Raw genomic sequence first — 13,982 nt, forward strand, 5'->3', positions numbered from 1 at the left:
CGTATAACTCCCAGTGCAATCCCTGCCCCCGCTGCCCCCGCCTCCCCCATGATAGGCCCCGAATGTGTGATGTTCCCCTTCCCGAAGTCCAAGTGATCTCATTGTTCAGGTTCCTACCGGTATGAGTGAGAACATGCGTGTTTGGTTTTCTGTTCTTATCCTTGGGCGAATAGTTTGCTGAGAATGATGGTTTCCAGCTGGCATCCATGTCGCCTAACAAAGGACACAAACTCATCCTTCTTTTATGGATGCATGTATCTCAATGGTGTATATGTGCCAGGCGTTTTCTTAATCCAGTCTGTCACTGATGGAGCATTGGGTGATTCCAAGTCTTTGCTATTGTGAAATAGTGCCGCAATGAAACATACCGTGGGCATGTGTCCTTTATAGCAGGCAATGATTTTATGAATCTTTGGGTAATATACCCAGTAGTGGGAATGCCTGGGTCATAAAGGGGGGGGGGGTTACTTCTAGTTTCTATGACCTTGAAGGACATCGCCATTAGCTGTTTTCCATAATGGTTGAACTAGTTTAACAATGCGCGCACCAACAGTTGTAAAAGTGTTCCTATTTGCTCCCAACATCCTAATCCCAGCACCTGTTGTTTGCCTGTGACTTTTTAATGATTCGCCATTCTAACTGGTGTGAGATGGTATGCTCATTGTGGTTTTTGATTTGCATTTCTCTGATGGCCAGTGATGATGAGCATTTTTTCATGTGTCTGTTGGATATACAAATCTTAACAGATCAGAAAGTTCTTGTTTATCACTGGCCTTTCACTTGAATTAATTGACAATTATGAAGGCTTAAATGATAACTGGCATAAAATACAGGAGACCTGTGAACACTCTAACCTTTGAGACATGAATCCAAAGTATCCAAAGGAGGCTAATCTTTATACTCAGGACAGCAGAGTTTGCATAACTAATGCTACAAGATGTCATGGGAATCAGAATACACCTGAAATTTTTACAGGACTATTGGAGATGTTGTTTATCAAAAGATAAGGACCAGGGTTAGGACCTCAGGAAAAAGACAAAAAGCTGCCTACTTACAAATGTTCATTATTATGGTGAAAAAGCAGGGCAGACAGGGTCAAGGGGTCAGGGCATTTAGAGTTGAATTCAGAAATTGGAGAAGACTGGTCTATGTGAAATTAAGAAACTTTAATCCTTAAAGCTGGCCTTTGAATCTCACAATATCTGCTCTTCTGATGGCAGTGTGTATACTGAAAGAATTTACAGATTTTACAGACACTACTGTCTTTCCTACTCTAACCTGGGACTTTAAATGGGAGACTGGTGTCAGTAAGAGCACTCCCTCACCTAAGTTGGGACCATGGGAGTTATCCAAATTATTCCTTCTATCTAATCCCCCATCCAACAATCAACAATTTCTACCAATTATCTCCCCTAAATCTTTCTCAAGGTTGTTCTCTCCTTGTTTTGTATTTTTCTGTTACTGATATTCAAATCTTTATCCTGTGTCGACTGGAGTACTGTAGATTGTTACCTAACCAGGCATCCTCAAAGATATGCTTTACTTTGTTGTCAGAATGATCTAAACATACCTAACCATTTTTTACAAAAGGCTTTCAATAGTTCATTATTGCATAAAATATACTTTCACATCAAATGTAAGGCTTTTTATGACCTGTTTCATACAGACATCACCTATTTCCACTTCTTTTCACCGCATACTGAAAGCTTCATAAATGTAGAATGTCTTGTAATTTCCCAAACACCTGCTATTTTATTCCTGTGTGCCATTGATAATGCAACTTCTAATACGTGGAACACCTTTCCACTGCCTTACCTTGTTAATCTAGTCATGTTGTAAGACCAAGTTTTAGTGCTTTATTCTCCAGAAAGTGTTATTCTACAATAGTGGTTAGGAAAAGTGTCCTTCTTTAGGCATACTCCTCATTGCACTTACCATGTTGTGAGTACCAAATTACTTCTAGACAAGTAAATATGGATGTGTTTTATTTTTTGGTATTGTTGCTGTTTGTTTGCTTGCTGTCTTGAAAGTTGGTAGAGTTAGCTGTGACTTTATTTTGGGAAAAAATAACTAATAAATAAAATTAAATTGATTTTAGTTGGGGCATGAGTAAGAGGGGGTACCTAAGGCAGAACTCCCCACAAGGGTGGGCTGAGGGCTAGGGCTTGGCCTCAGATGGGTCTCCTGTTCCCTATTTTTCTCTGCACAGCTGCCTCCCTCATAAGCTCTGGAACAGCCACAGGAAGGGGTAGGATGGGAGGGACTATAGAGGCCATTCACTTGGGTGGGACATCAGAGGACTCAGACACCAGCTTCCCATCTCAGGTCTTGATATTCATCACAACCAAGATCCTGGAGGAGCTGGTGTGGCTGAAGGAGCTGGAGCCCCCGCCAGAGCCAAAGTTGGACTGGAAGGAGCCCAGGCCATAGCTGAGGCAAGAGCTTGCCAGCTCAGCCCACCTGAGTAGCCTCTGGTGGTCTTCATGTGGATACTCATGTTCTACATTCCAGATTCCAGCCGGCTCTCCTTGCCCTCTCCCAGCGTACTGTAGGTGTGGATCTCACTGTCCAGGACCAGCCAGACCTTCATCAGCTCCTGGCAGCTGTAGGGCAAGGCCTTCCTGGCTCGGAGGGCCTCCAGTTCCACCAGCTTGGCACTGGCATCCTTAACCAGCAGCTCCCGACGTTGCAAGGCATCCACCATGGCGGCTTCCAGGGAAGCCCCCTGGCCTCTGAGCCCCTGAGTCTCAGCCTAGAGCCGGCTGATGTTCTAGTTTGTCTTGGAGATCTCCTGCGAGTGCCACAGGTCATTCCGATGCTTCCCCACCAGCGTCTGCATCTCCTCACACTTGATCCTGGGCAAGCTCTCAGCCTCACCCGGCTGTGGCTGGTCATCTCCGCGCACTAAGCGCGGACTTGGAGATGATGCCGTCCATGTCCAGGTAGCTGCTGTTGTCCATGGACAGGATCACAGATGTGTCTAAAGTCCAGTGCTGCAGCTCAAAGATCTCCTCTTCACACAGCTGCCTGAGGAAGTTGATCTCGTCAGTCAACCCTTCTAGGTGAGACTCCAGCTCTACTTTTTTCATGTAAGCTTCATCCACATCTTTTTCGATGAGAAGAAATTCATTTTCCATTTCTGTCTAAGTGTTGATCTCATCCTTACATTTACTCGAAGTCCTCCACCAGCCCCTGCATATTGCCCAACTCTACCTCCAGCTTCAGCTTCTCCTAGCCCTGTGGGGTCCACCTCTAGCTTATGGGACTCAGCAGGCTCTGGCTCACCGTGACAGCGGTTGTGCCCCCATACTATCCGACCCAGCATAGCCTCCACCCAAACCTATCCTGGGGCCCTGTCGCCCCAGAAGCTGCTGCTGCTGCTGCCCACCGAAGAGAAGCTCAAGGGGCTGATGTGGGCTCTGGGCCCACTCTTGTAGGAGCCCCTGCTGAAAGTCCCCGACCAGAGGTGGACACTTTGTAGGACTTCTGGGTCACCCTGATGGAGTGGTGGAGGCTGGAGTAAAGGCAGATGGGCCAAATCCAACAGAGATTCGAGAAGGAATGGAGAAGCTGCTTCTAGGCGGGGTACATATGTTTTATACAATATAGTAAGTATTTAGAGGTCAGACAATGGCTTTTTTTTTTTTTAATCAGCACAATACCTGACACTAAATAAGTGCTCAGGAAATCATAATGTTGAACTGAACTGCCTCCAACAACATTAAGAAAAGAGTACCTTAGGTTCTGCATCCCTCTAATGTGCAAGATGCATGACTAAAGGGTTAGTGGACCCTGCCAAGGTCACAGGGATTTACAATGTCGCTACAGTCCTACTGTACATAAATGGGAAGGAGAATATACTCTCCCACTACTCAAAGGGGAAATTCAGGCAGCTATGTTCTGCCTGTTTTCAAAATATCCACATGGTTTTGAGTGCCTAGTATGTGTCAAGTCTTTTGCATATACTATTAAACTTTCTCTACTTTTAATGTTTTTTTATTATAAAGTATTAAAACAAGTGAAACTCAAAATGGAATGTGTCTAAAACCCCATTATTTATTCATTTCCTGTGTTTTAGTTTTCCCTTGTTACCTTTGACTCCTTGTTCTGTATTTTCTATTTAAAAATTTGCCAGAATATTATAGATACTCTATATTTTCACTAAACAGCATATTTTAAATACTTTTCATTTTGTTAAAAAAATTTCCTATGTTTCCCAACCCTCACTTCTCTCTCTCCATTACACTAAGCTAAAAAGGACAACTGGATTCTAAGTCTTCCTCCCAGATGCCAGAAACAGTTGTTTCGAAATTTGCTTGGAATTGGTAGTTTCTGTATTCCAGCAGACCTCTCCTCATCCTTTCTAGTCTTATGGTGATAATGTAAATGAAAATAAATCATTCTCCAAGAAAAACATTTAGTTAATGTGATATGCAACAACATTTCTGTTGTTTTTTTTTAAACAGGTTCTAATTTCTGACCTATGGAACTACTATTGTTGTTAACACATTAATTGCAATGCTTGGAATTAAAGGACACTGTTTTTAATTCTCCATGTCTACTAAAACAACACAAAAAAATTAGCCAGCTTGGTGGTGGGCATCTGTAGTTCCAGCTACTCGGGAGGCTGAGGCAGGAGAATGGCGTGAACCCGAGAGGCGGAGCTTGCAGTGAGCCAAGATCATGCCACTGCACTCCAGCCTGGGCCACACAGAGCAAGACTCCATCTCAAAAAAAAAAAAAAAAAAGAATTAAAAGACACTGCTTTTAATTGCTACAAATAAATATTACATTATATTTAAGGAGACTATTTGTTTTTAATGTGCTTTGAAATATGGATAAACTACTAGCTAAACCATGTAGTCTTGGTGTTAAGATCTGATCTCCTAAAAGATGACAACCAATCCAGCTTTCAAATTTTCACCCTCATTCAGAGCCTACACAACTAGACCATCTAGTGGTAGGGTTTGTTCAAAAAATTGATACAAAGTTCCAGCTTAAGCTTGATTGTCCTGCCCAAATCCTCTAGCTCAGCAGCAATGTTGATGTCATTAGGGGGGTCATGGTTTGATATAGGTTAAGTACATGGATCCTGGAAACAGAGGACTTAAGTTTACATCTATCTGTAAAAACTACTGTATCTTTCAACACCGTTTTCTCCACTGTAAATTATGGGAAATTTATTCCTGCATGATAGGATTGCTGAGAAAATTAAATGAAGAAAAATAATGGTTTGGAATCAAACTTTCTTGATTCAAATACTTACTGGTCCCATATTTAACGTCATGACTTTGGACATTCCACTTAATGTCTCTATGCCCAGATGATTTATTTGTGAAATACGAATAGTGGTATCACTTCATAGGGTTGTTGTGAGGAATCAATGAGTTAACATATGTAACATGCTTAGAATAGGGCCTGGCACAGAGTAAGCAAAAGCTATTATTTGCAAAATAAATAAAGGAAAAATGCTTGGCATCTGTAAGAGTTTAATAATAGTAATAAATATTACTATCATTATTATTGATGTCTAGGTGTCTCCCAATTGGTCTACAAGTATTTAAAAGTGACAATTAGAACAAATAAATATAATTTTATTTTAAGCAGTCAGTTAAGCAGTATTTGGTAGGTCCTAAGTGTGATACCGATAATGAAAACTTTATAGGTTGTCTGAAATGCTGTGAATTAATCCTAAGAATATATTCTGACAGTTGCCTTTCTTAGTGCCTCCTTCACATCTCTGTTCCTCAGACTATAGATAAAGGGGTTCATTATGGGGATTACCACTGTGTAAGACAGAGATATCAATCTGTTCTGGCTAGTTCAGTATCACATAATACTTGGCATCACATAAATGAGGGTAATCGTTGGGCATCACATAATGGACTTGGGCATCACATAAATGAAGGTAATCATTCCATAGTAGAGAGTAACCACTTTGAGGTGGGAGGTGCAGGTGGAGAAAGCCTTGTGGTGCCCCTCGTTGGAGCGCATCTTCAGGATGGTGATGAGGATGTAGATGTAGGAGATGGTATAACAAATACTGTGACCACAATGATAGATCCAGAAGAGATGGAAGGTATCATTTCAGGAATGGAGATATCTGAGCAGGAAAGTTTCAACAAAGGGGAGAAATCACAGAAAAAATTGTCTATATGATTTGGTCCACAGAAAGACAGACTCAATAAACAACTAGTAAATGTTGAGGCATTCACACATCCACCCAGGTAGCAGGCCGCCACTAAGAGGATGCAGACTGGGGGACAAGTGGGTGGAGTACACCAGGGGTGAGCAGATGGCCACATAGCGATCATAGGCCATGGTCGCCAGTAGGAAGCATTCAGACGTCCCAAACATGACTACAGAATAGAGCTGGGCTTCACAGCTAGTAACAAGGAGGGCCATTCCATGTCTTAGGAATCCCATAAGCATTAAGTGTGACTACTGTGGACAGCCCTATGTCCACAAAAGCCAAGTGGCTGAGGAACAGGTACATGGGAGTGTGAAGCTGGGAACAGCTTCTTATTAAAGTGATTATGCCGATATTGCCTATTAAGGTGACAATGTAGATTCCTAGAAATATCACAAAGAAGATGTCACGAACTGTAGGATCCTCAGTTAACCCCAAAATAATAAACTCTATCACTGTGGTATGGTTTCCAATCCCCATCTTCTCTGTGAATTGTTCCTGTTGAAAGAAATGTGAATATTAATTTGTTATAGGATTTTATATCACACATTCCCAGCTTTATTTGGTTGTTCCTCAGACTCATTCACAGTGACTTCATATATTGATGTCCTACAGGATTGTTTTTGTTTTTATGTGTCTTCTGCATAAAAAGAGAACGGTTCAACTTAACTCTCTGGGAAAGTACTTACATTCTTTTCTGTGTATAATGAGCATGTTAAAATGCCTCTCATACCTAGACTTATAGACAGATCTCTCAGAAGACATCTAGACCAAAATTCAATGAGTCTTCAGTTGGAAATTCCACAAGTACCTCAAACCCAGCCTTCCCGATAACAAATTCATTCATTCTTTTCTTTGGCATTCTTTCCTTCCAAATTGTGTATCTGGGGAGTGACACCACCATCCACCCAGTCTCTTGTGTCTACAACTTGTGAGCCCTCCTAGTCTTCTTCCTCTTATTTTATCACAACTAATAAAATCTTATTGAGCCTATCTACAATTTTACTCCCAATTTTATCTCTTTATCTCCTTTTTACTATTCTCAGCATCCCTACTTTAGTCAAGGACCTAGTCATTTTTCCTTTCTATTTTATTGACCTACTTACTTTACTGCCTTCATTCTTGTTCACAACACATTTGTGTAAGCGATATCTTGGTAAATAAAAAGCAGATGATCCCAAAGAGATTCGTTTCAGTCTTTCAGTACTCTCTCAAGCCTTCACAATGAAACCTAACTTGTTAGCAAAGCATGCAATATCCTTTATGTTCCAGCCTACGACTCTGTCTCTCTGGATGTCTCCATTCACCACTCACACTGACTCAAACTTCTTGAACTATTTAGAGTCTTCTTGATGTACTCTAATTTCTCTGGCCTTTGCTCCACTTTTTCTCCTGTGTAGACAGCTACCACCTCCCACCGTCATTATCTTGGGTGACTTCTATACATCTTTCAAGATTAATTTCCCTCCGAAACCTTTTCTGACTCCCAGGGGTGAATCAGGTACCCTTCATTTGTATTATAGACATCAACTTTCAACGCATGTCTAAATTGCCTTCACTTATACTGGGTTATGATTTTTGTTGTTATTTATTTTTTTACTGTTCATCCTCCTCAATGAATACATTATCTTCCATAACTGCATCCTATCCCTGTATTACAAATATTGACTTCTTGTACATAACATGCTGAAAAAAAAAAACTTGTCCAATGAATGCATGATTACAATAATAAATAGGCTTTGCGAAATAAAAGATAAATAAAGTTTAGGTTCTCTGTCCAGAGAAAGCCGGCCTCATAGAGAAGGAAAAAATGAAGATACTAGTTCATGAAAAGCACTGTAATAATAGTATAAGTAAAGAAAGGGCTCATTTTATTTCTAAATAAAAAGATTATATAAGCAGGCTGGGAAACACTTGAAAATTCAAAAGAAACATTTCTCTCAAATCTAGCTACCATCATGCACATCAACTATTAGAAATGTGGCACATGTGTTTCCAGGAATTTATCTCCTATGTATATATTTTTGTATGCTTTGTATCACATTGTAAATAAATTTCTTTTTAAGTTTGATTTTTAGTTGATAAATAATTGCATATATTATGGAATACAATGTGAGGTTTCAATGGAATGATCATAGTGCAGATAATGTGGGCAAGGCCGGAAATTTACCAATTGATTGCTATTTTGCCTGCTTCTAGGGAGGGAAGCCAAACATGGTACTGTAAGACAAGCCTGAAGTCCACGGTGGGCTTCCTAATAGGGCAAATGGGAGAAAATATGGTGGTAATGTTCAAATAATGGATATACCTACAAGGGTCCTTACTAAACACCTGTGTTTTTGCCAATAGCTGTTGTTCCTGCTACCCATGGCAGCTGGAAATGTCTTTCTGTGCTGGGCTGTGACTACAGCAGCTGTCAGCAACCAGTCTGATTGTTAAGTATACAAATAGCTCCCTCTATCAAATGATAATGGCACACCTTAGAATATTCTGCATTTCTCCTGACAGAACTGGAGTGATCAGTTCAACAGCACCGATAATGCAACCCCAGTTGACTGGTGATTGTCTCCACCTGGAGGCCTAATTGCCAACATATTGCAGACCTGAAAACATATGCCTTTATAGACATTACCTGTTGCATCTATATGCCAGATGAAGTGAATAATGTCACAGATGTTTTACATTATTTTTTGGTCCAGATCCATGATACAACCCAATTAGATTTCTTTGACTTATTCTCAAATTAGTTACACACCCTCCCTACACATTGAAGTATGTTTTGCTAATAGGCATTATAATTGTAGTTAGCTTCTGCTTTTTATGCTGTTGTGTATACGGTGTGTGCTTTTTATGCTATTGTGGATATGGCCTGTATGCAAAAGTCATGGCTGTATATTATAAGTTAATATGTTTCTTCCCCTCTTACCCCACTCAAGGACTTTTGTGCAAGATTGCAGAAAGAATGTAAAAGCTGGGGGACAGGAGAGGGTGGGCTGTAATGTGACAGGTCCCCAGTCAGGTTACTTAAAGGTGTATGCCGGCTGGTTGCCAAAAGTGCCAAGGAAAATCAATTATATTTCAACAAATTGTGCTGAGACAATTGAACATCCATATGTGAAAGGAAGAATTTATACAGTTACCTCGTGACACACAAAACAATTAATTCAAGATAAATATAGACATAAATGCAATAGCTAAAACTATAAATTGAAGGAAAACACAAAAGAATGTCTCTGTGATCTTGGGTATGAAAGCTAAGTTTTTTTTTTTAACTATAATACCAAAAGCACAATACATACATGAAAAATAAAAAATTGGACTTCTCAAAATTTAAAACTTTTGCTTTTCAAAAGACCCCACCAAGAAAACGCAATGAAGCCAGACTTGTAGAAAATTTTGAAAACACCGTATTGGATAAAAGATGTATACATGAAACAGAGAAAGGTTCTTACAATTCAGGAATGAGAAGAAAAATAACCTAATTTTAAAATGTGCAAATATTTGAATAGTCATTTCACCAAAGAAGACGTATGAATGGCCATGCTCAGGTAACCCACAGGAAGGCAGGGAAAGAAAGAAAAAAAGAAACAAATGAGAGAACAAATAGAAAACAAAAAACAAAAGAGCAAACAAACCATAATATATCAGCAATTACTTTAAACCCAAATGTTTCAGCATCATTAGACATTAGGCATTTACAAATGAAAATTAAAATTTTACAAATTAATTTTAAGACTAAAGTTAATTTTTACAAATTAGTTTGTCACTTTAAAAAATTAATTTTGAAAACAAAATAAACTGCAAACAAGTCACAATATATCAGTAATTACTTTAAATACAAGTGTCTCAACATCATTAGACATTAAACATTTACAAATTAAAATTAAAATCTCACAAATTCATTTATAAAATTTACAAATTAAAACTATAATGAGATACCACTACACATTTATTAGAATGGTTACATTAAAAAAATATTGACAAGACCAAATGGTGGCAAGGAGATGAAGCCTAGGGGTTTATTCATCGCAGATGGGAATGCAAACTGGCATAGTCACATTCGAAAATAATTTGGTAGTTTCTCATTAAGTTAAAAATATGTTTACTATGTGATCTGGCAACATTACTCCAAGGTATTTATTCTAGGGAAATGAAAACTTATGTTCACACAAATACCTGGACAGGAATGTTTATAACATCTCTATTCATAATTGTCAAATACTGGAAGCAACCAAAATATCATTCAAGTGAATGATAAACCATAATACATTCATGCAATGGAATACTACTAAGCACAAAAAGGGAATGAACACACACATATGGATAAATTTTCAAGTCATTGTGCTGAATAAAAGAAGCTAGTCTCCAAAGTTATCTAATGCATGATTTAATGGATATGACATTCTCTAAAAGACAATAATATACAGATGGAGGACAAATTAGTGTTTGCCCAGAGTTTGGAATGGACAGAGGTGAAGCTACAAAGGGGTAGTAGTACAAAGGAGTCTTTTGGATTGATGCAGCTATTCTGTATCCTAATTGTGATGGTGGTTACACAAATCTATACCTGCATTAAAATTTGTGGAGATGTTCACTAAAAGGGTCATTTTTACTGTATATTAATTTAAAAATAAAATAAGAGGGAAAATGGTCTAGTAACCCTACAAATTGGATCAGGCATAAGGTGGAGATCATGTCAAAATATGACACATTTTAAAATATTCCCATTACTAGGTATTTCTCTTAAGGCAATAAGTAAAAAGAAGTAGATTCCGTGCTCCAAGGTAAGCAAATCCCTATGATTTGCAATAATGAAAACACTAAGCCAAAGTGCTCCCTCTTGGTCATTGTTTTGTTGCATTCTTGCCTACATTTTCATTAAGGAGCTTATTGCCTTATTCAGATGTTTTGCCACTGTGTTGTGGCAAAGGCAAAGCTTCTGTGTTTGGAGATAATCATAACAAAGCAGAATTAACAAATAATACAAAAAGACAGATACATTTCTGAGTTCAATGTAATAATTTCAGGGTGTACTAAAGGTTCAGTGAAAATTAGAAAAAAAACATATTCATCAGAATGAGAAAATAGAAGTGAGGAAATAATTTATATTAAAGCATGTAGCATTTGACAGAGTCAATGTCTTTACTTGCCATTAACTACAGCTAAACAGCAATCGCTTTAGGTAAATTCTATAGATTTACAAATTCTTTTTGCATATGTTTTATTTTAATGTTTTGCATATTTAACAACTAAAGAATCACCTACAAATCCTTAACTTTAATAGTGCCTCACAATCCATTTTGATTTATTTTGACTTTGAGGCATATACAAGTAGTGTTCACATATTTGTAATCATGTATATATTTAACATATATTCCATTTTTTAATTTACATCTCTACTTAGTATTATCAATAAAATATTTCCCATTTTCCGGAGCAATCCTTATAACTGAAATACTGATGGAATCTATGTCAAACTTTTTAGCATGATATCCATGGAGCTTCATAATCTATCTTCAATTACTTTTCTAAATGTGTCTCCCTATTACATATCCTTCCTTGCAACTTTTGTAGTTTTAAAGAGTCATATTAACATGACATTGAGATTTTCTGCTCAGTATCATTGGTTATACTATTCATAAAAACACAATTTTCTACTAACAATGTTATTGCTGTTCTTAAGGTTTGAAACATTTACCTAAATAATAAATATTAGTACCAAATGTCTTCAAATTCCTAGCAATTATAATTTATTTTTACTTTGGAATAAGAATTAATTTTCTCTGACAGTGGAACTGAATTTTTGACTATGTGAATTCTGAGGGATAATAAATCAATAGTTGAGAACCTGTAGCTCATTAAAGAATGTGATCCATCTCTTCTTTAATTGATCTTCATTAATTGTGCCTCAATTACTCTAGTGTCAGGCCTTATTGCCTTTGGTGTTGGTTCTGTTATTAAAATCTGTTTTTTAACTTCTCAGTTGGTTCCCCCTAGTTTAATGGTGCAAACCATCCAATATCTATATAAAAATGTTAAAATACTGGAGCCCCTACGATGCCTCTTCTACCGTCCTTTTTCTAAATTTAAACTTTCATAATTCCTTTGGCCATTCCACTGTGAAATATCATCAAATCCCTCACAATTTGTCAGTCTCTGAACATACTCTGAACTCAGGAATGAGGCCAAATACTGAGCAGCATTTATGCTGTTTGCCTCCTGACTGAGGCAGAGTTCAGTGGAGCTTACCTTGCTTCATTGTGTACACCACTTGAGCTTCAATCTATGCTGATCAGAGAGTCATGGAGTGATGAGGGTCAAACAATTAGATCCTGGGCCTCCTGCCAGACAACTGTATCAATTGGTGCATAATCTCTCTGACTCTCGGTCTTTGCATTTGTGAAATAGAACTAATTGTCCCTATAATATAGCTTTGTTATTTGATTTAAAGGAAGGATGATACCTATAAAGTACCCATAGGTGTTTGGTTATACATCAGGGCTAAGAAACTAAATTTCATTAAGTAAAAATGAAGTATTGGTATATGATTATTTATTCATTTTTTTATGAGAAGTAAATTGTCTTTCAACACATGTCAGGGGATTTTCACCCCAAATCCAATATAAGACAGGAAGTGCAGTATCTGGTGCCTTCTTAGTTCCGGACTATGTCATTTAGACATATAACATGCCAACTAATTGTTGCCCTTCCCTTCCTCTCCTCTGGACACCTAAGGTCCTCTCTAGAGTCCTTCATTTTGACATCCATTCATGCTTGTCTACCTGGGTCAGGGACTCTAACTACTCAAATATTCTTTCAGTATTTCAATGCATGGGTCACTTTTGATGATGAATAGAGGGTATAGGACTGGGAGCCCCACCCAACCTGAAAATCAGACTGCTTCTTCTGATTTCCTTTTTCTATTCTTACCTACACAATCTTAGCAATGGCTTTGGCTTCTGTAGACCATCCACAATGCCCCTGGAGACTCTGGGAAGCCTGAGCTGGGTGTGCAGAGAATGACTGTTCTGTGGTGCATTTCTTGCTGAGGCCATAGTTTCCATTGGGGTCAAGAGCTAAAGTTGGCAAGAGTAGTTCTTTTACTTTTAGTTTCTTGCTAAACAAATAAAAATTTAATTTATTTTAGCAAAATTTATGAATCTTGCACTTACCTTTCAGAGCCAGAATTGTTGATGTTAAATTCCAAGGACATTTATAAAGTACTGTTTTCCATTCTGCGTTATAAGTAGCTGGGTACTGAATACTTGACAATGTCAACCACTAAATGCTCCCCATACATGCAGCAAGGATGAATACAGATATCTTTGTGGGGTTTGGAGGGAGAAAGGAAGGTTCTAAGAGAACATGGGAAATCTCCTAGGGCTGTTATTGCCTGTCCCTTTGAGAGAAAAGCCCTTGGGTTTGTTACAAAGAAATGACTTGTGGAGCCAGGTGACTCATTAAACTGGTTGGACCCTTCTGAAAGGAGCATCTGTGTGCCGTGGTGTCCTTTGGAATTCTTTCCTTCTTGTTTCCTGAAAGTGAAGGATAGTGTTCTTGGTTTCCCAGAAGAATGACTAACATTCACTTATTTTCTTAATTGTGATCAGTATGACAATGTCAGAATAGTTTCTCATTAAAATAACCTTTAAATCAAATTGAAAAGAAACATGGGAGGTGGAGAATAGTAAAGAAGAAAATTATCACTTTGACTTAGTGACCATTTAACTGCAGGAAAAAAAAGAAAAAACAAGATGATTCTTTCTGGAATTCTGTATACATGGGAGTGCCC

The 13,982-nt window shown here is 38.2% G+C and overlaps 1 protein-coding gene and 1 pseudogene across 1 annotated transcript; both read right to left on the reverse strand.

The window, feature by feature from the left end:
* Nucleotides 1-2,276: 2,276 nt before the first annotated feature.
* Nucleotides 2,277-3,325, reverse strand: LOC108544935 (keratin, type II cytoskeletal 8 pseudogene; annotated as a pseudogene).
* Nucleotides 3,326-5,691: 2,366 nt separating this feature from the next.
* Nucleotides 5,692-6,670, reverse strand: LOC108544936 (olfactory receptor 491-like). The gene is given in 5 exon segments (XM_017896363.1): nucleotides 5,692-5,818; nucleotides 5,879-6,032; nucleotides 6,035-6,261; nucleotides 6,263-6,436; nucleotides 6,438-6,670. Coding segments are annotated over 5 exon segments (915 nt in total).
* Nucleotides 6,671-13,982: the final 7,312 nt, after the last annotated feature.

Source organism: Rhinopithecus bieti, unplaced genomic scaffold (genome assembly GCF_001698545.2).
Source record: "Rhinopithecus bieti isolate Rb0 unplaced genomic scaffold, ASM169854v2 scaffold_28456, whole genome shotgun sequence".
NCBI lineage: Eukaryota > Metazoa > Chordata > Mammalia > Primates > Cercopithecidae > Rhinopithecus > Rhinopithecus bieti.